The 23,417-nt window shown below is 40.5% G+C and overlaps 4 protein-coding genes across 5 annotated transcripts in view; 2 read left to right on the top strand and 2 right to left on the bottom strand.

Annotated features, from left to right (window-relative positions):
- Positions 1-7,036, top strand: part of LOC134881904 (pleckstrin homology domain-containing family G member 3) — a 28,886-nt gene extending 21,850 nt beyond the window's left edge. The window contains exons 10-19 of one of the 2 annotated variants that reach the window (XM_063909499.1): positions 101-193; positions 350-436; positions 541-571; positions 793-894; positions 999-1,031; positions 1,742-1,752; positions 2,086-2,409; positions 3,218-3,340; positions 4,064-5,501; positions 5,611-7,036. In XM_063909499.1, coding sequence (XP_063765569.1) covers positions 101-193; positions 350-436; positions 541-571; positions 793-894; positions 999-1,031; positions 1,742-1,752; positions 2,086-2,409; positions 3,218-3,340; positions 4,064-5,501; positions 5,611-6,257 — 2,889 coding nt within the window. In that variant the 3' untranslated portion in view covers positions 6,258-7,036. The remainder of the gene's footprint in view (positions 1-100; positions 194-349; positions 437-540; positions 572-792; positions 895-998; positions 1,032-1,741; positions 1,753-2,085; positions 2,410-3,217; positions 3,341-4,063; positions 5,502-5,610) is intronic. The other variant, XM_063909500.1, reaches the window with a different exon arrangement.
- Positions 7,037-7,818: 782 nt separating this feature from the next.
- Positions 7,819-16,381, top strand: xgb (x globin). Its single transcript, XM_063908342.1, has 5 exons — positions 7,819-8,098; positions 12,525-12,632; positions 14,275-14,395; positions 14,599-14,679; positions 15,871-16,381. The coding sequence occupies exons 1-5, from the start codon at positions 7,917-7,919 to the stop codon at positions 15,988-15,990; spliced, it is 612 nt and encodes a 203-aa protein (XP_063764412.1). The 5' UTR covers positions 7,819-7,916; the 3' UTR covers positions 15,991-16,381.
- On the bottom strand, positions 16,119-19,036 carry srp14 (signal recognition particle 14). The gene is made up of 5 exons (XM_063908343.1): positions 18,830-19,036; positions 17,892-17,964; positions 17,678-17,790; positions 17,538-17,570; positions 16,119-17,161 (listed from the first exon to the last, which is right to left on the bottom strand). Exons 1-5 carry the CDS (start codon positions 18,851-18,853, stop codon positions 17,075-17,077), a joined length of 330 nt encoding a protein of 109 aa, XP_063764413.1. The 5' UTR covers positions 18,854-19,036; the 3' UTR covers positions 16,119-17,074.
- Positions 19,037-19,737: 701 nt separating this feature from the next.
- Positions 19,738-23,417, bottom strand: LOC134881181 (5'-3' exonuclease PLD4). The gene is made up of 11 exons (XM_063908341.1): positions 23,245-23,417; positions 23,046-23,118; positions 22,785-22,945; positions 22,084-22,267; positions 21,857-21,977; positions 21,630-21,757; positions 21,363-21,563; positions 20,681-20,820; positions 20,433-20,598; positions 20,258-20,354; positions 19,738-20,177 (listed from the first exon to the last, which is right to left on the bottom strand). Exons 2-11 carry the CDS (start codon positions 23,094-23,096, stop codon positions 19,972-19,974), a joined length of 1,455 nt encoding a protein of 484 aa, XP_063764411.1. The 5' UTR covers positions 23,097-23,118; positions 23,245-23,417; the 3' UTR covers positions 19,738-19,971.

Below are 23,417 nucleotides of genomic sequence, written 5' to 3' on the forward strand. Positions count from 1 at the left end.
TTTTTGACATTATTTTCATTGATTTAACAGTTCTATAGATGTAGGAGAAAGGTCATATCTTCTGTTGGTAGAAACATCTCTACATTGATTATGGTTGCAGTGCGCCACCCTGATGCTCCTCGACAGTGCGAAGGATCCCCTGCTCTTCAGTGTCATCCATTTCAAGCATCCCAAGCAACCCCATACTGTACAGGTAAAGCCTTTTTCCTTCTGCAGCACTATAGAAATAGCAATTTTAAATACTTGAACGTATATAATATTAACATCTGTGTTGACCAAACCTTTTTCTGAGCGCAAGTGATTTCCCACTGCAGTCTCTTTTCTAAATGATAAGTGCTTGTTGTTAAAGGCCAAGTCTGTAGAAGAGAAGCGTGTCTGGGCCCATCACATTAAGAGGCTTATTCTGGAGAACCACAACACCATCATCCCACAGAAGGTAAATAACAACAACAACAACAGCAACACAAACAATTATATTCTGCTTAGCTATAACTGAAGGGTACGCCTTGCATTTAAACACGCCGTCTGTTTCTCTTAAAGGCAAAAGAAGCCATCCTGGACAACTCCAACTGTAAGTGTCACAACTTTTGATAGGCTTACGACAATTCAACTGTTTCCATAGCAACCAAAGATGCGTCTCACTGAAGACCAGGGTGTTTTATTATCAATGGAAAATGAGCCACTGAATCTGAACAGGAAGGCGTATCCCATAAACAGTCTATCAATGTAGAGAAAATTGTTTTTGTAATTGCGACTCTGAGTGTGACATTTCATCCCCCCCTCGCTGCTCAGATCCCGGGAAGTACCACTATAGTCCTGAGAGGATGAAGAAAACAGAGTCCTGCAATTCTGATGACTTCAATGATGGAGGGAGAAATGGGAGACGGAGATCGGGTATAAATACACTTCTTCATCCGTCTATTTGTGCATTATATAAATAGAATTGATTTTGCGATTTTTTTTGAATGTCCCTTACACAACATGTTCTGTCTTTTTAGAGCCTGCAAAACAAATCATGAGAAACACAGAAGGTTTGTACCTGTTTAGTTTTTTAGCCTTTAAAGGGGGGAAGTTTGCTCCACATTCTGGATGCCGCTCCGCTCCGCCTAATGTTATTTGTGTGTCTAATAGGAATTGTCCATATCCCTTTTGCTTTGTTCTCCCTCAAAGACGCCTGGAAAACAGATCAAAAGACACACTCCCACTCCACTCGCCTCACCCCTAATGAAGTCAATTACTGAATATGCCATATGGAAGGCTTTGTCATACACAAGCTCTTTTCAATAGTCAATCTTAGACTTCATCTCCCCACTCGCATCTATTCTAATTGGCCGTTATAGAAGAGGAAACCTCAGTGTTTTTGCCCTCAGCGCTCCCTTTGCTCTCAGTCCACATCCAGTTTTCAAACCAATGTAATGAAGAAGCAATTTTCATGTCACCCCTCACCCACCCCCACGTATCCTTGTGAAGGAGTAAGTCATCACTTCCTGGCTAATTGCATCATGTCCAGTTTGAGCCTCTGAGAGGAACATGTTTTCTAATTTGTATTTATCTAATCACAAGGCCTCCCTAAAGTCTGGGCCTCGCTCAGTCTCTGCTAGCGGAGGCACACAATGTGTCATGACCATAATTATAAAGATTCAATGATACTCAGGTTATTTTGTCATGTTGAGATTGTAACCCCAAAGCTATTGACCATCCTCTTACATCTATCTCTTCTTTTTCTCTGTTGTTCGTGCAGCCGTTTTAAAGGTAAGTGCTGAAATCCAAATTGATACATTTTTTTCATTCTTGACTTTCTAAATGTCAGTCTGCTGCGGTGAGATATGATTTATCCATGTTAGACTCTGCAGTCCCATTTTTATTTCCTAATTGCTAAATATCTCAAAACTAAAAATGAGAAAGAACAAACCCTGTCTTCACAGAACATACTTGGACTTGGCCTGGATTACAAAAATCATATCTCACCTAATCTTTAAGCAGCTTTGTGAAGATTCCATCCCATTTTACAGTCTTTGCAATCACACCACGACTTAGCACTGTCCTTGCAGTAACAAACCACATCTCTATGACTTCACGCTACAGCATGCAGACAGTGAGGGTACACTGCTGGGTGAGAGGGGCTCCCTTCAGCCCGACACTAGTGTCAGTTCACTGGCCCCCAGTGTAGGCGAGGAGAGGTCATGTGTGGAGAGTCTAATTCCCAGAAGGCACTCTCTGGAACCGCTAAGTCCTACTAACAGTGATCTGGAGCTGGAGAAGGCAGAGGAGCAGGAGGAGGAGGAGAGTTACAAGGAGGATATACTGATGGGAGACGACCAGGTAGCCGACTTTGCCAGCTCAGTGCTGGCGGCCATCTCCTGCTGGCACTATAGGGCGAGGGCTTTGCTTTCTACTCACTTCACAACGGTGAGGGTTTCTGCCACCCACGGGTTTCCTATTTCCTGCTCCCTTCCACTGGCTAACCAATACTCAGCGCCACTCTTTCTCCCACGCTAGCTCTCTCCCTCTTTTTTTTGCCTCTTTCATAAATAGAAACCAACTAACGCCTGCTACCATTTGCACTGTGCACATTGAATGCTTCGGGTTGAATTCCTCCTGTTGAAGTGCATGTACTGAAGTTCTCCAACACCACTGAGTGTTAACTCTAAAACAGACGGGGGCAACTTTAAAGTCAGACTTGGTGCATGCCTTTTGATTTTATTGCTTTGTTTTGGGGTTGGAGGTCATCCCGCTGTGCATGCTCTGTTCTCCTGTGTTGTCTTCTCATGCGTGTCGTTACAATGTGCTGTGCTTCGTGATTGATGTTGAAGCTAATGCTATTGCCTGCATTTCCATTCCATCCAGTGGATTAATGCAACCTGTTAAATGTTGTTATACTTCAAGGATTATTGTAGAAATCTAATTGAATTATCACTATAAAAGCTTTGCTCTTTGATATTTCATCCCCCCATTTCCCCTCTGAATATTAATTCCTCGAAAGTCTTTGTTTAGGATAATTGTTACACCACCAGTTTGTTTCTGAACATTAAAAAAAGACTTGCAATGTGAAGTAAAATACTTTTGCAAAGGTTATCAAGACTAACCTTGAAGAATAAACACATGAATCTCTAGGAAATGTTTCCACTGTGACAAATTTGTGGTGCGTCGTTGTGTGATCTCTAGGATGATTTAGAATACAAATTGGCAGTTTAATGTCTTGTATTTTGCTCTTCAGGAGGATCAGAATAGATCAGAAGATCTGGCTGAACTGAAAACCACACGGACAGAGGTTGTAGAAACTCAAAGCCAGGAGGAAAAACATGTGCATGTGGCTGCCAAAGAAACGCCGGCCCCTCAGGTACTTACTAAATCCTTTAGAGATTTTAAAGCCATTCATTTCCACAGGTGTCTCTCAGGCCAGGTGTGACATTCATTCAATTTTCCTGTCCATCCTCATGTTATATTAGTGCTGATGCTTACCTGTAGTCTGCAAAATTTAAATGGCACACACACACATTGCTATTCTGTGATCACTGAGAAAGGCAACATTATATTTTGGGGCAGTTACCACCTGACTTTCAAGGTTACTTTACTAAACAGCCCCTGTGTCTGAGGAAAGTGTTGCTCATTACTCTTCCTAACCTTATCTCCACCACACAGCTCCAAGCTGCACTTCCTTGCAATTGCCCACACTCCAAAAGAGCCACACAACACCTGCAAAGTAATTTAGATAAATGGCCGACAGAGGCGACATCAGCAATATAGACACGGTTGAAGCCACAGAGACAGAAATATTCCCCACTAAACTTGCAACAGGAAACAGAAATGGTCCAAAAGAAGGGCATTACTAACCAAGCCGTAAATACATTCCCAATGTTGGCTTAATTTTCAGCCACAGTTTCATATTATACATAAAACATTGTTATTAAGCTCAAGTGGGCCTCAAAAGATTAAATACATGCATCATAAATTGTGGATGCTTTAGATTAAATTGCCTCACTCCATTACATTAATGGCTAACAGAGTGCTTGCCATCATAATGTCTCATTTACCCATTGTAAACACTCCTATCATGTTTCAGGCCAATGTGGAGAAGCTGTGCCCTTCAGATCGTGTCCCTCAAGTGAGGAAGAGTGATCAACAAGAGGTACATTACCCCCAGCGCCCAGAATCTCCCAGCTCCCTTCTACAACAAGATGACGACACCCAAGAACCTCAGGATACCTCAAGAGAAACTGTAGAAGAAGAAGGAGAGAGTGACTCCTCCTTTCTCCAAGTGGAGGAAACGAGCGTACTGACGAATGGGGAGCTTTCTGAGGAGGAAGAGGAGGTGCTCTCAGACGATAAAAGCATCCTACCTTCCTCTGTGTTGGACCAGGCAAGCGTGATAGCAGAGCGCTTCATCAGCAGCCTGTCCAGGAGGAGCAGCCTGGTTTCAGAGGACTTGGGTTCCATCGCCTGCCCCTCGCCCCCGGTAGAAAATGAAGTCTTCAAAAGCCCCTCAGCTTGCATGGACTTAGAGCAACACGCCCAGATGTTCGCTCAGGCGTCCCCAGAGCAACAGGTGACCTCAGAGGTTGGTCTGTCAACGCCTACAAACGATCCTGAACTGAACAATCTGGTTGAAGAGGAACTCCGGTCCACTCTCTCCAATCGAGACCGCCTCCTCATCCGCAAGATCAGAAAATACTACGAGCACGCTGAGCACCAAGACGCTAACTTCAGCATCAAGCGCAGAGAGAGTCTCTCGTATATACCAGCAGGTCTGGTCCGGCATCTGAGCCGACAGCTCAACAGCGTTCCTCAGGAGCAAGCCACCCCGGTCCAGAGGAAAGGCCTCTCTCGCAACCGCCCTACTTCCTGGTCAGTGTTTGACCTTCCTGGCTTGGAAAAAAATCAGAGCGCTGGCATTCCTCAAAAGACTGAAACACAGAGGGCAGTGGGAGCCAAGGCTAGATCTCAGAGCATCTCTGATGCCTCAACCACAGAAGAAGAGTTCCGACCTTCATCAGAAATGCACAAGGTTTGGCAAGAAATGGAGATGGCGGAGGAGAATGAGCGCGTCCTGCAGAGTGCAGAGGAGACGCCTAACGACTCAAGCTTAGATGTGGCGCAGGATACCAGCGCAGACCTTTCAGAAGTTAAAATCAATAGGCAACCATCTCTGATTTTAGAAGAGTATGAAATAAGCAGCACCTCAGACCGCTCCCCCATCTCATCTCCTACAACAACCTTTCCAGCAGTGGAGGGTGGATCCAGTCAGGACTCTACGTCATGCCATGCCGACCATGCCCAACAACCCAGGATCACTAGCTTACGGGCAAGTCTGGACGAGGACCAGATCCTACAGGACATGGGAAAGATGAAAAACAAGGTGTTCCAGCTCGCACGTCAGTACAGTCAGCGCATCAAAAACAACAGACCATTGGTCTGGCAGAGGAACCGAGAGAAAGTGCACCAACAGGCCTTCAAGACTTTGCCTGCAGTTGAAGAAGAAATAATGCAATTGAAGAAAAAGGGTAAATTTGATGCAAATGATTGCCATGTTGCTCCCTTTCGCAGTAACCTACTTCTTTAGCCCATGTATGGAGAAAACTGAACAGCATTTTGTGTCTGTTTTTTGTGCAGGTAACCCCAACCTGAGATTGCCCTTGAACATTTGCAATCAAGCGGTCATCACTGAGGAGCATTCTCCAAGTCCGGTGAAGACCCCCAACTCTGCAGCCAGCCCACAGAGCCCGACCCTGGAGACCAAGGCCTTCCATTGGCCTCACGTACAGGAGCTGCGCACCAAATACACAGACCCCTCACTCACCTCAAAAGTAACCCATAGCTGCTCTGCCCCAAACGGGCTGCTAGAGTGCAGTACTGGCGGATGTAATGGCTGCTCACACAAGTACAATAGCTCCTCTGACCTTCACAGAGCTCTGACAGACTCTCCCAGCTCACAGTCTGAATCGGGGAACAAAGAAAGCTGTGCCATGGCGGAGGATTGGGCCCAGCCCCTGCTGTGCAGGTGGAGCTCCTTAGACCACATGTTAGGGTCTCTTCCACTCAATGAAGTACATAACCTTAATGAACCTGTGAGGACCTGCCTGTCAGTCAGTCAGGTGTCTCTGACAAAAAGAGAAACAGGCAAAGATGGGGACAACGTTCTCCACGAGGAGCTGGACTGTACCATTAAGTCTGCTGCAACTGGTTCAGGGAAAAATACAGAAAGTAATCTGGTGAAAAGCTTACGAGAGAAGTTCCAGAGCTTGACCACAAGCTCATGAGATATGAGATATGATTTATGAACATTTTTATTATCAGGGAATATCATGTGAAAACATTATCTGCCTGACACTTGCTTGTCAACATCCCTGTTTCTTTTTTTTAGCCCCAAAAGAATGCAACTTGTCTGCACATTGTTTTCACTATAGGACACGGTGATGATGTTTGCACCAGTGAAGCTCAAAGGGATGTAATTGGTCTTTGGTGAAGGCAATAAGGTGCATGCAAATTGTGTTTAAAAAGGAGTATTGCAATATTTGTACATTGGATATGTTTGCACTGTACAACACACGTTTATGTAAAATGTGTATATAGTCCCTATTATCAATTGAAGATTAGGTTCTACTTTACTCTTATTATTATGATATGCATCTATTTGGATACCTCCCACTGTTGGTGATTGTTGATTAAAGCACCATAGCATTATTTTCAGATAACATAAAGCTGGAGTTTGAGGGGAAGCAAAAGAGTTTGAGCGCACACCAAAGAGGTTATTTTTTTTTTAAACACTTGTTGACTCGTTAACTTGCTTCTACGTTAACTGAAGCTGCTTCTTAAACCGTTTTCACTTAATGTATCACTGGAGCTTTTATTTTTCTCAATAACTTGTATATTTCCTCTTTAATATTATTTATGAAACTGTACATTTTTGAGAGATTAGCTGTATGTAAATACTGACCTGTAGCAACCCTTTTTACTTTTCCATTCCAGAAAATATATTGTTTCATACTTGAAGTTTCCCATATTTTCAATAAAAACAGAAATGGTAAGTGTCCACAAATGTTGCCGTTTTATTCATTTATTTTGAAATGCTTTGCCGAGCCTTGTTAAATCTACAACATCCCTAATCAACTGGTTAAAAGAGATGAAGAGTGCTTTCATACTCGTATAAGACTCAGACAGAACTCCTTTTTTAAAATACAGGATTGAAAGAGAGGAAAGGCCAGTGTACTGTGTGGACAACAAGTGTAACTTATGTGTCTTATTGACAAGATTTTGTATTTTGAATTACATTCCAAGCCGCAAAACTAAACTGAACTCACTTGAAGGTTTAAAAAGCTTTCTTGCATTTGTGACCAAAATAAGATTTAACCAATGCTTTGAGTTTGTGTGTCCTAATAAAAAAGGAACATCGTTTATATCTGCTTTTTAAATATGATTTTTAACCTTATGTCTCTTAATTTTATCGTTATAATCTAACCCTACAGGAATTTTAAAATGAAGAGGTGATGCCAATGACATGACATGGCCTAAAATGGTTAATTACTTTAAGTCCAGCCTTTGCGCCTCGGTTATGGTTGAATCATATGTGCGTTCAAAAGCTGCATCAAGTCCACCACTAAAAGACGGACTTTCACCGGAAATTAACACCGCCATCCTTCAAAATAAAAGCGCAAGTACTGCTCAGTACTCACAGCAATGTGTTCCCATTAACGGGTGTTTTATTTTGCACCATTCAGTTGAACGTGCACTGTGTCTGTTTACTGACTTGCTACCAATCCGCGATACATACAAAAGGCGTATAGTTAAAGAAGAGTCTTGAGTTGCGCGTATAAACCCGGTGCCATCATTATCAGACTTCCTCTGGCAATAAATATTAACTTTAGTTTTTGTATTACTGGTTGGCGTAAAATCATTAAACATACATTTTTTTATGAAGAATGGGCTGCGCAATATCGGGTCTGGCAGCTAAAGGAGAGTTTGGAGAGAGGACTACAGAGGATGCTGCTGCTGGTGCTGCTGGTGCTGCGTCTCCAAGCGAGCATCAGATTCAGATCATCAAGGAGTCGTGGAAAGTGATCCAGGACGATATAGCCAAAGTTGGGATTATCATGTTCGTCAGGTAAGATGCTTTAGCTTCGTTGGTTCTTTTCCATGTCTAACTATTTAAAATATATATATTATGATTGGTTCAATTGGCTGCGTATTTCCTTTTTTTCATTTCATTGGATTTACTCATACATTTAATAAATAAATAAAATTACAAGTAGCTACAATCATAAGACATAATGGAGACATGGGGGTCATGAAATGGGACAATGTTTATGTGGCGGGGTGGTTGTTTAAGTGTTCATTATACTAACATTGGGGGTTTAAAAGCGGATAAAGGACTGACAACGCCACTTGGGGACTTGCACACGAGGAACTAGACACACAAAGACAAAGTGATCAGGACACAGGAAATAACTGAGCGGCAGAGACGCGTTTCAAAGTAAAACAATTAAATGTAAACAAAAGAAAAGGAAACTCAGGAAATGTTGCTGTAAGATAAAATCGTTGGTTAGAAAAAAAGAAAAAAAATCAGTTATTAAAGAATGTGTTAAAAATCTCTATCTAAAATGTAACGTTAAAAGTCTGTATAAGAAAATAAACCAAAACTAAGGCGGGCTGAGGCCAGTTCATGGGGTGGCAGGCTTCTTCATGTGACACTGGGGTGCAACCAAATACTCATCAGGTGCAGTCACAGTCACTCGTGCTCCCCGGTGCTCTTCACCACAACAAAGAGTAGGATGAGGGTGGCAAGCCCCCCCAATGACCGGCACTCAGCTCTACTAAAAGTCCAAAGAAACCACTGAAAACAGTTGCAAGTGAACCTAAAAGCAATGGTTAAATGAAAGTAAAAAATGGCTCACCATGTGGCATACAAACAATTCAGGTTCTGCCCTACTCACCACAGGAACGGGTTTTGGAGCACTACTGAGCATCAGGAGAATATGTAAGGAAGCAGCGTTTAGCATCGATTGTAGGATAACTGAGACAAATGTTTCCATATAATAAGTTATGCAGCCTACCTGTACCACCGACCATGACAACAGAGCCAAAGGAAAGAACAAAGGGCCACCAGGTGCGTTTTATATTCTGCTCTGATGACGGGGGTCAGGCCTTGAGCTGCATTCAAGAGAATGACCCATTACCTTTACATTACATAATATTAATACATCTGGAATTGAGGGAGATAATTTATTATTCAGAAACATTACGACCAAAACACATACCCCACAATAACCAGAAACCCTGTAAAATGCTCTAACCTATGGCCTATCTATATGGTCTGAAATATTTATTTCCTCTGTCCAAACAGTTGTTGAAAATAGGTCAAATAATAAACACAGACACATTATATAGGGAAAATATGGTACATATAAATGTATTTCAGAGGAAAGTAAATTTGTGCCATTCAGTATCAGTAGATCAGTAGTATTTGGTTATAATGCGGTTAAATTCCTTTAATTTTACAAGATGGGATTATAATAGTTTGTTAAATGCGGCCTGAAAATTATGGATTTTGCATGTTCCCATAATATGTGTGTTTAAATAACACACTTTTCAATGTGACCCTATTATTAGACAGCTCAGTGAAACCTCCAGACTGTGTTCTGACTCAAGAAAAAAAAGGAGGTGTGCAAAGGGTTTACTGATCTGCTGTGATGATGACACGATGCCTGACCTTTTATAAAAGCTGTAAAGTAAACATCCAACATCCAACATCCCACCCCTCTGCCCTCTGACCCACACAGCTTTTCATTTAGAGCTCAGAGCAGAATACTCCTCCTCCAACCCTTATCACTTCCTATCACATCTTAACAACATTACATCATAATACCCCGCCAACAGCCTGCAATAGTGCTATACAATTAAAGGTATTAGCCATCAGGAAAATGCATTTTATCAATTAGGATGATGACTAGCATCCCGGAAAAACATATTTGGCCTTTGGCAGGGAAGCAAAATTAATGAAAGTGTATGGCGATAAAGAGTGCCGGACATTCAGGCAGTAGCATCTAAGAGACTAGCAGGCAAATGCTGGAAGCCCAATGAATGCCCTGTGTCCCCTGAGCGACCTCAACCGTTGAATAGCTTGACCTTAGCATGTAAAAGCTGGGAAATTCAGGGGCCTTTCGTGGGTCGGGCCCTACCCAGGGTTATCAGGGCTTGTATATCAACCTGTTTTTCATTCTGCTCTTGCTGTCATTTAACTGACCTTATTATATGGCAATTGGATGTCCAATGTATACAAAATAAGATACTCTAAAGGCCTAGATCTATTCATGAATAGTTATACAACCTCAAAGAGTGGCAATTAACATTCCACTTGAGCTTTATAGGGCTACATTGTCTGTGTGTTCACTGCATGTTTGCCTCCAGACAAAACACATTGCTAACAGTGATTATAAAGGAGAGCCAATTTCTGCTTTCTTTCCAAATAAATTCACAGCCTCTTTCACCAGAGTGCAAACATTGTATCACATGGATTCAATAAAGTGTACATTCACAATCACTCAAAATAACAATAAAAACTGAGCATTTCTCGTTTAAAAAAATTAAAAAACCTAAATTGTCTGCACTATCATTTGTATACAGCTCTGGAAGAAATGAAGAGACTACTGCAAAAATGTAGAATTTCTCTGGTGTTTTATTGATTACATAAAAATGTTTGCTTCATGATGACAACATGTCTTACAAATTCAAAATGGCTGATTTATTTACAAGTATTCATTGACAATGGAAAATGATAACTGGGCGAAATAACAAAAAACAGATGCAGCGTTTTCAAACCTCAAAATAAGGCAAGAAAATAAGATCATTTTAAACCCAATATAAATATTTTAACTTAGGAACATTTCTCAACTTATCAACTCATGTTTTTTCCAGAGCTGCATTATTATATTGAGTTAAGCTATGGGATGACTCAAAATGAAAACAGGCAGACATGAGAACATGGCAGTGCGTAGAAAAAAACGTAAAGATGTCAAGAGGGCCTGGACAATCCATCATATGCTGTTTTGTCTTGTCTTGTATTGCATTTCAATCGACCTGTCTGTATAAATAAAAAATAAAAACTCCTGCTTTCCACAGCAGCCATTAGAGAGACCGTCACCTTTCAGCACATCTCCCTCTCACTCTATTCATCAATCAAATGATCAAAGGAGTGATGATTCAGACATCTAATGTATTTATTCATGAGGACTGTATTCTGTTTGCCAGGTTTAGAAACATGTTATTTTCCCCCTGTAGCCGTGCTTGATGGCCATGGGTTAACAGAACACAGAATAAGCATAGGACAAGTTTCCATGTCCTATGACTCAGGGACTCTAACTTAATGCTGCATTGTTCAGTATAACTACACGAGACAAGAAGGATACACTTTTTTTAATGTTTCTTCTTCTAATCATACGAATATCTTCGCAAAAAAGTCAACATTTATTAAATTGAAAACCCTTGAAATTAATCCATAGCTTTTTGTGACATTATGACTCCACTCTGGACACGTAGTACAATCTTTGCATAAGATTTATATGTATTTTATATGAATATTGGCATGAATATCAAAGTGTATTTATAAAAAAAGTCTCATTTATTTTCAATAGCTTCTAAGTCATGTGACCTAATGAGTCCACATCAATGCAGCACTGTATAGACAAAGACAAAAGACTAAATAACAAACACAACAATTCTATATAAGGAGTTGTTTCCCACTTTTCTAGTGTAGTATACAAAGTTGTATGGATTTTGGGTCACCTGGTCACATAACATAATGGTTATTAAAAAAACAGTAATATTGTATATTAAATACAGGCACATTTTTATAAACGAATATTAATAGAAAATGTGTACCATAATCCAACAGAAATGTATTTTTTCTATTCTTCCAGTTCTTTGCACCTCCGTCATACTGAGAGAGAAGTTACATATCTCCCTGCTTCTCATCGCAAGCACAACACGACCTTACAAGGAGACGAGGGAACTGTGTATTCTGGCAGCATGACTAATCGCAGGTAGCTCAGCTGGAGACTAGAAGTCGCTCTGATTGGACGCAGCATGATTAAACTGTCTGGTTAAAGAAAATGATTGAGGGTTAATCAGAAGAACAGAACTCTATCAGGATCAGTGTCTTAATTTAACCGGTACCACGCCCCAGCTCTGAAAGGGCAGGGGGGCTCATCACTGAGCTTCATGTGGAAATGACAGTATGCATTACCTGGTTTAAAGATCCACCATAGCCTGTCGCTGATTGCATTTGTTGGATGATAAAGCACTGAAGTGTAGGGCAGTGATAATAAGAAGAAGCAGAATAGTAACAGAAAGGCCCAGTTAGACATGAATTCAGAGTGACAGGATGGCTGAAGGATGGGAGAGACGCCTCTAGTCGTTGATGAGCTGGACTTCACAGTTGTGAGACTCTTGTGGTTATGTCACATTAGCTGGGAAACACAACAGGGAGGTTTGGAAATGATTATGACAGTGCACAGTTGTTGTCTTGGCAACAGGTTGTTTGAGACCCATCCCGAATGCAAGGATGTCTTCTTCCTGTTCCGAGACGTGGAGGACCTGGAGAGGCTGCGGACCAGCCGAGAGCTGAGGGCTCACGGCCTGAGGTTAGTGACCAACTCTGAAACACATCAGCAGGGCAGAACTGAACACTCCAGCCGATCCAGAGGAAAGCACAAGGTCAGGGTGATCTGACCAAAATCTCCTGGAGCATTTCATATTCCTAAATATTAATAATAATCAGGATCCAGCAAGTTTTCTGGTTATTAAATAAGCCCGTTTTAGGTTTTCAATCTCAGACGAGTGATCTAAAGCCTAAACTGCAATCTTTAAAGGATATTCCCTGACAAATATAACAGATTTTGGGTAAGCGTTTTCTTATGATTATCTATTTAGTTATCTCGATTTATGAATTATAATATGAATTATCATAATCATCGTCCCTTAGCATTGCATGCTACACTATAGTAATAATAAAGCGTATGGCCTACACATTTGCCATACAAATTTACAATAAGATGTCATGTTAAACATTACTGTATACTATACAATGAATACCATATGCCATAAAAAACGTTGAATTACAGTATGTTATTAGAAGAAGAAAAACATGTCAGAATCAACCCGTCATAAAAACATCAAGGTATAAGGCCATAGTCATCATAAATCAAAGTATACTAATTGTGTTTTCCTCCTAGATACAAACACATGGATATTTTTTTCCCAAACACACACATTCCTGAATATGTTAGAAACCCCTGAAAACAAGTTCCCCTGGTTGGGTATCACTTGTGCCACTGACCCAAATGTAAAACTACAACAGCAAGAGCAGTGTGTCTCATGGATGTGTCAAATAGTGATTGGACAACAATGCGGCTACATCGCACCAAGGAAATGCAGGCTTTGACTGCAGGAAGTACAGGTTAATGGAACACACAGTAGTTGTTTTAGTCTTTTATAGGAAAAACATAGAATTTCACAATACTCATGTTTTTAGTGATACATGATAATAAAACCATGTTGCAAACGGCAAAGTGCAGTAATATAAGCAGCAAAGCAACACGCCTCAGGTAGTCGTATCATTATCACAGAGCTTTCCTCTGCTGCAGACACAGTTTGTAACCACTCTGCTGTTTCCAGGGTGCATCAGGCCTCTCTGTGTTCCTTTATGCACGAGGTCAAAGCAGCCAATTACTGCCTGAGGACCTGAAGGTACAGAGGCGAGCGCGGCAATATAGCACAATGTGTTACGCATCCCTGTTTGAACCGGCAGCTCTCTAATTCGGGGATAAGGCCGAATGGCTCTTCAACCGAACACAGGGACATTAGAACAAATTAGAGGGGAATACAGATTACAAAACAAATGCGGAGGGAAGAGAGAGCGATAACAACTCCAAACCTTTGTTCCATATTCATTTTCAAAACTGTCACGCACACAAACTGTATGTCATACCCACCTGAAGAGCAACAAAGGGAATCGATTCTGTGGGGTTTTTTCTATGGGGAGGATTTTTTGGGAATAAAAAAGTATGCAATGCTTCATCAGTGTGAGTTAGACTGATAAGATATAAATTCAATTGTGTTCATCTTTTTGAGTATTTTGATTTTGTGAAACAGTATGTCACTATGCAGCTTTTGAAGAAAAGAGTGTGACACATATCCACAGTGGAGAGGTATCCAGAGATAGTTACTAATTCACCACTTACTGGTGGATCGATCAGGCTCTTTTCTTTTCTCCATCTCTTTCAGAGTGATGTCTTTTATCGAGAAAAGTGTGGCGAGACTGGACCAGCTGGAGAGACTGGAAGCTCTGGCTCTGGAGCTGGGAAAAAGCCATTATCACTACAACGCCCCACCCAAGTACTACAGTGTAAGAGACCCCAAACAGTGATTACCTAACACAGTGATGCTGATTTTTTAAGAGGGCTTCACATATTTTTATTTTAACTGATAATGTAGATGTTAATCAGACAAGTGCTTAATGGAAACACCACTCTTGGAGTAACACGCTAAATGGGTATCGTTACCAAACCCTAAGCACGTTTGTAAGTATCTGCCATAATTATTTTTCAGTACGTCGGAGCTGAATTTATCTGTGCCGTGCAGCCCATCCTGAAGGAGAAGTGGACATCTGAGCTGGAAGAGTCATGGAAGGTGAGGCCATTTGCAGAGACCAATTCTGGGTAAATGCTTCGTGAAAAAGGCGTCATGTGTGCAATCAGCATGTCAGCCACCCTGACAGCTTGTGTCCCGCTCCCATAAGCTTCAGGTTTCTCTTTAATGCACCATGTAACATGTCAAGATGGAAACCAGTGCAACACAAGCCTGACTGATGAGGACTTTACATGTCACTACTGAACCATACATGAGCATATTGAGAAAATGGGACATGGCCCTGTCACATCATGTTATGTCACTTCAACATTCCTTGTGTAATTAATACAGAGATGTTGCCATGAAAAAAAGCCTTGGAAAAATAAAATAAAAACTATGTATGTGCAATTAGGTGCACTTTCAAGAAAAACGTTCTGTTTGAAGCCTAAAGTTATACTAAAATAATTACATTTGACATCCGTTAAGTTTATAATTCTGTAAATAGTTCTTCTCTAATTAATGACCTCTACTTCCCTCTAGTGGTTGCAGTTAGTTATTTCTGTCACGCCAAACGGCTCATGGCTCATCCCATTAAGGATTAAAAATACCAATATTTAGCAAATATTTAAAAAACATATTGCATATGCAAATCACCAATTTATAGCATGATGTTAAGTTCTGTATACTTTAAAATTACATTCTGAGGGACAATTTCTAAAAAGTTGTATGTAGGAGAACTTCCAAATAATCATTACACTGATTAAACAGGGACTTAAATTAAATGTATGTCAACAGGTTCCACATAATTGCATTAGGTAAGTTGAAAGCAATAGTATTAAGTTTATCCTATTGTTTTTTATTTAAACTTCATATTGTTGCTTTCAACTAACCGAATAAAATGATGTGTTTTTCTGTTTACATGATACATTTCTTTACGTTTTTTTCCCTCCTCTTCCTCCCGCCACACTTTGTTCAATTAATAGCTTAACGTAAAAAATTCACATGTGAACAGCCACCTCCTTTTGATAAATAACACATAACTGAGCTCCATATACCTTCCAGCAGACCGCTATTATTCAACCTCCGCTCCAGCAGTATCCTCCACTGTTTGGCACGGACAAAATGTGTTTTGTAAAGCACTGGCTGAATAAAAACAAATATACAGCATGGTGATAGAACACTATGTCTGCATTCAAAACTGTTACGATGAATGTCCCCTATGGAGACCCTGTTCAATGTGTTGTTCTCCAGACTTTGTTCCAGTTTGTGACTGGCCTTATGAAGCGGGGGTACGAGGAGGAGAGTAACCGGCAGCGCGAGCTAGCAGCCTCTCCGAAGGAACGACCAGACAAGAGGAACACGGCCATATGAGACTTTACACCCATACAGAGCTGTCTTCATGTATATAGTGTATTTACGGTGTCTTTTCTACAACGCTCATGTTAACCGTGATCGTTGTTTGCTATTTTATCACTGGACAAAAGAAAAGGAACTTGCAGTGGCTTTCAACAACGCACTTTATTTCTGAACTTAGATTCTGCTGCTGCCCTCTCCAATGAGGACCTGGAGCACAGAGAGACAATACAAATGACTGAGAAAATATAACAGCCATAGTTTACACCTGCCTTGTAATTTTGATTAACTGAAATGACATTATGAAAATAACCAGCCAATACTTTGTCTCTGTATTCATAACTCAAAAATGCCTTTCAGTAAAATATAACTTTTAACATTTTTCCTGTCACGTCATCATTCAGAAATCCGATTCACTGTTCAAATACCTACATTAACATAAGCTACACATTTTATTGGTGTTAAACAATTTGAGACCGCCAGAGCCACAGCCTCTGGAAATAATATTCATTATACTTAAGGGGGTAAAATAAAAACATTCCCATCTCCAATATCGAGCTTAATGCTGCAAAACTGAATATCAAATATATCAAATCTGATCTGATTGACTTCTGTGTTCCATCATTATTTCAAAACTAAACAAAATGGTTCAAATTAATTCTTCTTGAGATGCAATCAAATTGAAACATGGCAGCAGAGCTCACAGGTCAGCTGAAAATAGGACATAAATATGGACTCTAAACAATTCAATTAGTATGAAAGGCAGGTATGTGTTGGGCTCCATGGATTTGGCTCCAGATGTGACACAGCTGTTGATGATGACCTGGTTCTGAAGCAGTAAGGGTGGAGATTCAAAAAGCTTGACGTCCTGCGTGAGTTATGAGGAATCCTCAGGGTTTCTGTCCTCAGCAGCCGGGGATGAGACATTACCATGCAAACAATGGCATCATATCAAGGCGGTCACTTGGTGGATGAATAGTGATGCTGAGGCATTGGGTGAATGGGAAGAGGCCGTGTGGGGCGACAGACCGGGTGGAGGCCTCTCCCGTTCCCTCAGACCGAACAGGCCAGTTTATGGTTTTGTTAAAGAGTCTGTTGCTCATTAGGTGGCTTTAGTTTTCTTGCTTTTGCTCTTCTTATCTTTCTTCTTAAGTCCATCCATGTGAGCTCTTAGGAGGTTGGAGTATGCCTGTAAAGAATGAAATACGATTAGAGTATTCCCTTTTAAAATGATGTCTGACGAGTGTAATATTCTGCACTTCTCAGCGAGGGATGAAACGACTTCACATGTGAATCTGCATTAAATCGGATCCCAGTTTCTCACAGACTGACAGCAAAAGGCACCTTTTACTTGACCTTTTCATTAAATACAGAAAAGTTTGTTTTGCCACCAAAAGTGCTTTTTGTCAAATCAACCAAGAGCAAAATCTTTAGTCGCTAAGCTAAGCAAATCACTAAGCTCTCATAGCTCATTTATAAAACATAAACCACTATTAGACTAAAGATAATTGTAACATCAACAAGATCTAACCAACAGAGACACAAAAATGATAAACTAAACCTACCATTTGAAACTTGATTACTTCTTTGGTGCTGACCTGAAATGGCAAGAAATGACAATTGAGCATTAATAGCCTGTAGAAATTATTAAAAGCATAATATCAGGGATCCAATAAATCAAGTACAAGTAACACCGTGAGCTCACCACTGTGCTAATTTTTTTCTTGCCCTCTGATGCTCTGATGAGACATTTGTTGTCTGCTGGTTCAAATGTCTCAGGGTTGCCTTTTCTGGGTGTTGGCTTGGTCCTCCCGTCATCTGGAAACCAGAAACAAATCAATTTCAAATGCTTAGATGTTGAAATGGGAAATACACAGTTTGACCTCCTGATAAAAATGTAAAGCTACATGTCAGCTTACATTTCTTTAGTGTGATGACAACACTGCCAGATGACCTGCACTTCTGGAACAGTCGTGTGAGCTCTGTGAGAAACTGGATAATGAGGCAAAAACAAATATGAGTAACATTCATTTCAGATGAGAAGAGTTCTAATTGATCACAGCCAGAGGACTGGACCCGTCAAAAATGCTCCCGTCGGATATGGGCTGACCATACATTGTCAGTTTAGCAGTCTCATAAGAAACCCCTGCACAATGAAAGGTTATTATTGATATAATAACGTTTTATTTTCAGGATAGCTGAAACTTATAACTACTTTAATCGTTATGCTAACAGGTTTTCTGCAAGAAGTGTTTGAAAGTTAAAAACACGTTTGTGGTGGTCTGAAATTATACTGCGTCGCACTGTAAGGGTTTACCAATCTTTGCCTGCATTCATTCGGCCTATTTGATTAAACTGCATTAGTTTCGACTTGCTAAATGTACTTTAACACCGTCTAATAATCTGGAAGGTGAGCATTGCTTGCCAATAAGTACCTGGTTGTTAAATGTTTACATTATGGTTATGATTATGGTAAGTATGTAGGAAAATGTTCGTTGTTTGCCGATAGTGTCTTGAGATCATTCGTTACTGAGGGCTAACTTACAGGCTGTTGGACGATATGGATGACTTTGTATGAAATGATAACCAGTTCTACAGAACTGTTACAAAAGATAGTTTAAGAGTTTTGACAAACATGTTTGAAGGCACCTTAGCTGATATACACATTTGCCAGGTTAACGTTTAACCAGTGTTAGCTTCAACCAAAGGTTAGCATGTTGGCTAATAAGTCAGTTTCACGACTAGCTTCTCTAACGTTGAGTATCTGTAAGACAGTAGGAGCAAACATTGTACGTTTCTAGTTTACAATCAAAAACGTCGAGGGATGAAATGATCATAAAATGGTTTGTTTTCTTACCGAATCATTCTCAAGCAGCACCATGTCTCTGACTTCAGCTTTAGCGTCGGCTTACTGAAGCTAGCTGCTGTGAGTGAAGCACACGTACTACACAGCCGGAGCCCCGCCCTGCGCCCCCACTCCGGGGAAACGCGCTTAATGACAGCGCCACGTACTGGCAGGGAGGGGAATAACACATGTCTCCCGCCATTCGGTCATTCTGGGTCAAACACACACGGAACATTTAGTTTAAAGGCTACAACGATGTTTTCCAATGATTTGGTTAAATTAAATTAAATGATCATGTAACCTGACAATGCTGGGTCATGTGTGTCAGAGGGATGTGGTTGTAGGAGTGATTTGTTGGTGTTTTTTAAAATTGAAACAGACAACAAACTACTACATTTATATTTAAACAGTCCAATATGTGCTGTCCTCTGGCTGGACAACTCTCTATCTGCAGCTGGATCTTCTACAAAGTGCCATGCTGAAAAGACATAATACAAAAATATTCAATCACTTCCCTGTCATGAAGAAAAGTTTAACCAAATCACTTCATTAAAAAATGTTCTCCTTCTGTCGACAATATTACAATTATTTTCAAGGTATACATCCTTATAAATGATCATTTAGGTGGTTTTTATTTTTGCAAATATTCAATAACTCCACTGTAATATAGTGAAGTGCTACCAAAATACTTAATACTTTAATGATCTCCTTTTGGTTATACTATACAGTACAGCATATACAGTATATACTTGGCTGGGAGACCGCCTGGGAATTCATTCTGACGTTGGCACCATATGCCCTTCTGTCATTATTTTTGTGGAGGCTGTGGCTCTGGACATAGACATAATTTTGGTTGTTTACAAAATCTCATAGCTGTCCACTTACATTTATTCTTTATAAAGTGTATCAACAATGTATAATTAATCATTATACAATATGTTTATTAATCATACATTCAACACTCAGGTTAAAACAAAACATACAAATGATAGCTCAAAACAATGACAGCTTATAGTTAGAGGTCTATTTCATTGCATTACATTGTGTTACATTAAAGCTTGCATATTAATGTCAGCGCTCTATTTACAAAAACGTCAACTCACTTTCAGCGCACATTAAAGAAATATACTTATGGGCAACTTTTATAAAGGGGGTTATTTTCTTGAAAGTGCACAGTCTGGATGGTGGCCTAGGTCTGCGAGGTGCACAGCAAACTCAGAGTGCCAGTCTCTTGCAAAAACCGACTTCAGCTGGCACTGGAGGGCCTTGGTCTTCCATACATCGTGAGGACAATGCTGGGAAATCGCCAGTCCCAGTCCAGCTGTGGTCAGAAAGTAGTCTGCTGACCAATTGGAGGTACCTGAGGAAGAACAACGTTATCTGGTCAATTATTAACCAATTCACATGCAGCTTATCCAAAGGTAATGCACAAGAACTTACCAATATAGGCTCCTTTATCAGTCACCATGTATTTATTGTGGTTGACTCGGGTATACGGAATATCAGACTGGTTTCCCACAGGCACAATGTACAGTTTCTGAAAAAGAAGAAGACAATTCAGAGGCTAAGATCTGGTAACTCCTAGCAGATGCATATATCAGGTTAAGTAACTGACTATTTGGATGCTGATATTGTGTTGAGGGCTGTCCATCGATGCCAGAGACTGGAGGAATGGCAGCATGGCTGGATCAGAGTCCCGTCCGCAGCTGATTAGCATCCGGATACTAACCCTCCTCTCAAATGCAGCCGTTTTGATGGCATCATCAATGAAAGGCCAGTATCTGTCAAAATAAACAATACACTGTAAGAAAATTAATAAAAAGCGGCATATAGATCGACAGAAACAAATGGTTTGTGGGTCACCTATGAGGCCTTTCAAATCGTGTGGTGGGGAAATACTCCATGACGGCTACATCCACATAGTGTTGGGCCTCTGAGATGATGGACAGAATAGCCTCCAGGTCCTGAGTCCTCGAAGGAGGGCAGAAGGATGGTGGAGAGCCCTTGGGTGAAAAACAAATATTTAATAATATCCCCAACAAATGCTACCAAAACCTTTTATTCATAAAACCTGACCAAAGTGGAAGCATTTTGAGATTGTCAGAGGGCTGATATTGTAATACATTCACATTTTCATGCATGTTTTTCCAGACCATTTTACACTGTCTAGGAGAGGGAACAAAAGAACATTTTGAGTAAAAATGTCATATCATGTTTTTGCATTTAAAACATAATGTGATATTATGTTTCTTTTTTATGTTTCTTTTCTTTATTTCTTTTTGACCCTCTCATTATTGACTGCAGTTTACTCTTTATTAATTTATATTTATTTACTTTTAAGCCATTTACTTTTAGTACCTTTAGTATTTATACAAGGCCATTTTAAAAGGGATAGATCTTAGGGTTAGGGGGTCTTTATATATATAAGTGTTAAATATGTGTAAGACGCCCCCCCCCCAAAAAAAAACCCCACACACAATCAGCCCTTTGTCCAACTGAGTATCAGTGTCCTGTAAAAAGGAAGTGAAAGCTATGGGGAACTCACAGTGAGGTACAGCCTGCTGGATATATTATCGCTTTTCACCAGTAGGGGGTGCTGTTTGTTGAAGGCAGTGTCATACTCTGCAGGCCAGGGCTGTGGTATAGAGCTGTGGGAATGTCCCATCTCCCAGTAGGACTTGAAGATTTTATGGAGGTCATTTGCTAGACTGGAGCAGTTATAGACCACCACTCCCAGTTCCTTCACCTACAGACAGAAGACAGTCATGAAGTCATGAACTAAACATGTGTAGTTGTAGATGTTCGGTGTTACCTGTGTCAGGGCCCTCCAGTCCATGTTGGCACTTCCAATAAACACATGTTTTCTGTCAACGATCCAGAGCTTGCTGTGGAGGACGCCTCCTGTCAGGCGCCCAAAGTTCACCTTCCTCACCTGAACCCCTGCAGACCACAGAAGAGGAGGCTGCAGTTAAGCTACACATAATGAAGAACAAATCCCACCACAGTGAGGGTACAACAACAGCAGTACCTTTTCCTTACCACTCTGTTTTAAGATCTCTAAATCTGTGGAGTTTGTTCTAACAGTGGGAACACTGGTCACCACTCGGACAGATACGTTCCTGGAGGGCAACTCTTCCAGTTCTTTCAGGATGTCTCTCCCCTGCAGAGGACAGACACACGGTAGTGTAGACCTTTCCCACCAACATATTTAACACAGATGTAATATGGAGGCTTGGTGTTTCTTTGTGTCTTAGTTGATAACTCACAGGTGCGTCAGAGGAAGAGTTAACGTTGATGTCTTCCCCCGTTAGAGTCCAGTAGAAAGAGGCTATGTCCACTTGGTCCGTTGCCATGGAGATAAGATCTTTCCACACTTTTTCCAGAGGGATGCCAAACGTTACATTGGGTTTGTACTTCATGTGCTGAGGGATGCTCTCCACTAGGGCCATGCTAAGAGATACACAGAGATCTGCTGAAGGGATTTTATGGAAACAGAACTGGAGACAAATATAATTCAGAGAAAGACTTGAAGAGAGTTGTTTGGTAATAAAGATAAAGTTAAAAAGAAATAGGTCATTTAATATTTTAGAACACTGAATACACTTTATTTAGCATTAAAAACAGACGTATAGTAGCAATCTATTTGTAATATGTTACATACAATAGGTCTAGACATTTGAATAATAACTATTAGTAAAGTCAGTGTTTAGTTAAGTTTCAAATTTCTTGGAGATGATAATAAAACATTGGAGCATATGGTGTTTAATAAAAGCAAGTATTGGGAAAGCCAACGAGCATTAATAAAAAATAGAAGAAAATAAGAAAATAAATATATACAAATATGTACAATAGATCTGAATTAAAAGGAAAGGCTGTACAGTACATCAGCATACCATTATGTTGTCATAAAGTTGAGTCAACTGAGTAGATGATGTACTATATATAACTATCTCAGTGGGATTTTTACCTGCACTGGTCCGTAGATAAAACACTACCAGCTGCTTCGTGAGGAAGTGTCTTGTGATCTTTTGGGGCGGGTGGTCTTTCCAGCACAGCGATGGCGAGCAGGACCCCCAGGACGGTCAGACAGCCCAGAATCACAGCTAATACCACACAGCTGGTCGTTCTCTAACAACACGTTGGATAGAAAATGAAGTCCGGGAAAAGAGAAATATGAGTCATACTCAATCAGAGTGAATAATTTGGTGAGTGTTTGATTTCATCCTACCCTTTTGTTTGGAACATAACTGTCAGGGAGGCTGCTATACATAGAAGTCATTTTCTTTTAAAGTGCTCCTCGTCTGTTAAAAGGAAGACATTTCAGAGACAGAAAATAAACAGACTACAAACCACTAAACTCATCATTTAGCTGTTTAAATCTGAGATAAAGTTTGGTTTGCAAAGTATTGAAAGCAACGGTTACTTACACAAAGCAGATGTAGCAAATGTCAGAGGAACCTTGCTTCTTCCCCCTCGTGCTTTCACTAGAAATGAATCTGAAGTGATAGCTCTGCTACCGAATATAACAGCGCAGTTCCTGTTTTCACTTTCATTTCAGGTTTTGCTTAATAACAACATTAAAATTAAATCTAGTGAGTGA

The sequence above is a fragment of the Eleginops maclovinus genome, chromosome 19 (assembly GCF_036324505.1).
Source record: "Eleginops maclovinus isolate JMC-PN-2008 ecotype Puerto Natales chromosome 19, JC_Emac_rtc_rv5, whole genome shotgun sequence".
NCBI classification, from domain to species: domain Eukaryota; kingdom Metazoa; phylum Chordata; class Actinopteri; order Perciformes; family Eleginopidae; genus Eleginops; species Eleginops maclovinus.

Coding starts and splice junctions, on each gene's coding strand:
- xgb (XM_063908342.1), top strand. CDS start 7,917: ATGGGCTGCGCAATATCGGGTCTGGCAGCTAAAGGAGAGTTTGGAGAG. Junction 14,396..14,598: donor CCCCACCCAAGTACTACAGT/GTAAGAGACCCC, acceptor ATTATTTTTCAG/TACGTCGGAGCTGAATTTAT. Junction 14,680..15,870: donor AGCTGGAAGAGTCATGGAAG/GTGAGGCCATTT, acceptor GTTGTTCTCCAG/ACTTTGTTCCAGTTTGTGAC.
- srp14 (XM_063908343.1), bottom strand. CDS start 18,853: ATGGTGCTGCTTGAGAATGATTCG. Junction 17,791..17,891: donor TGTCATCACACTAAAGAAAT/GTAAGCTGACAT, acceptor TCTGGTTTCCAG/ATGACGGGAGGACCAAGCCA. Junction 17,162..17,537: donor AAGTAATCAAGTTTCAAATG/GTAGGTTTAGTT, acceptor CATTCTTTACAG/GCATACTCCAACCTCCTAAG.
- LOC134881181 (XM_063908341.1), bottom strand. CDS start 23,096: ATGACTTCTATGTATAGCAGCCTCCCTGACAGTTATGTTCCAAACAAA. Junction 22,946..23,045: donor GTTATGTTCCAAACAAAAGG/GTAGGATGAAAT, acceptor ACGTGTTGTTAG/AGAACGACCAGCTGTGTGGT. Junction 21,758..21,856: donor AGAGATCTTAAAACAGAGTG/GTAAGGAAAAGG, acceptor TGTGGTCTGCAG/GGGTTCAGGTGAGGAAGGTG.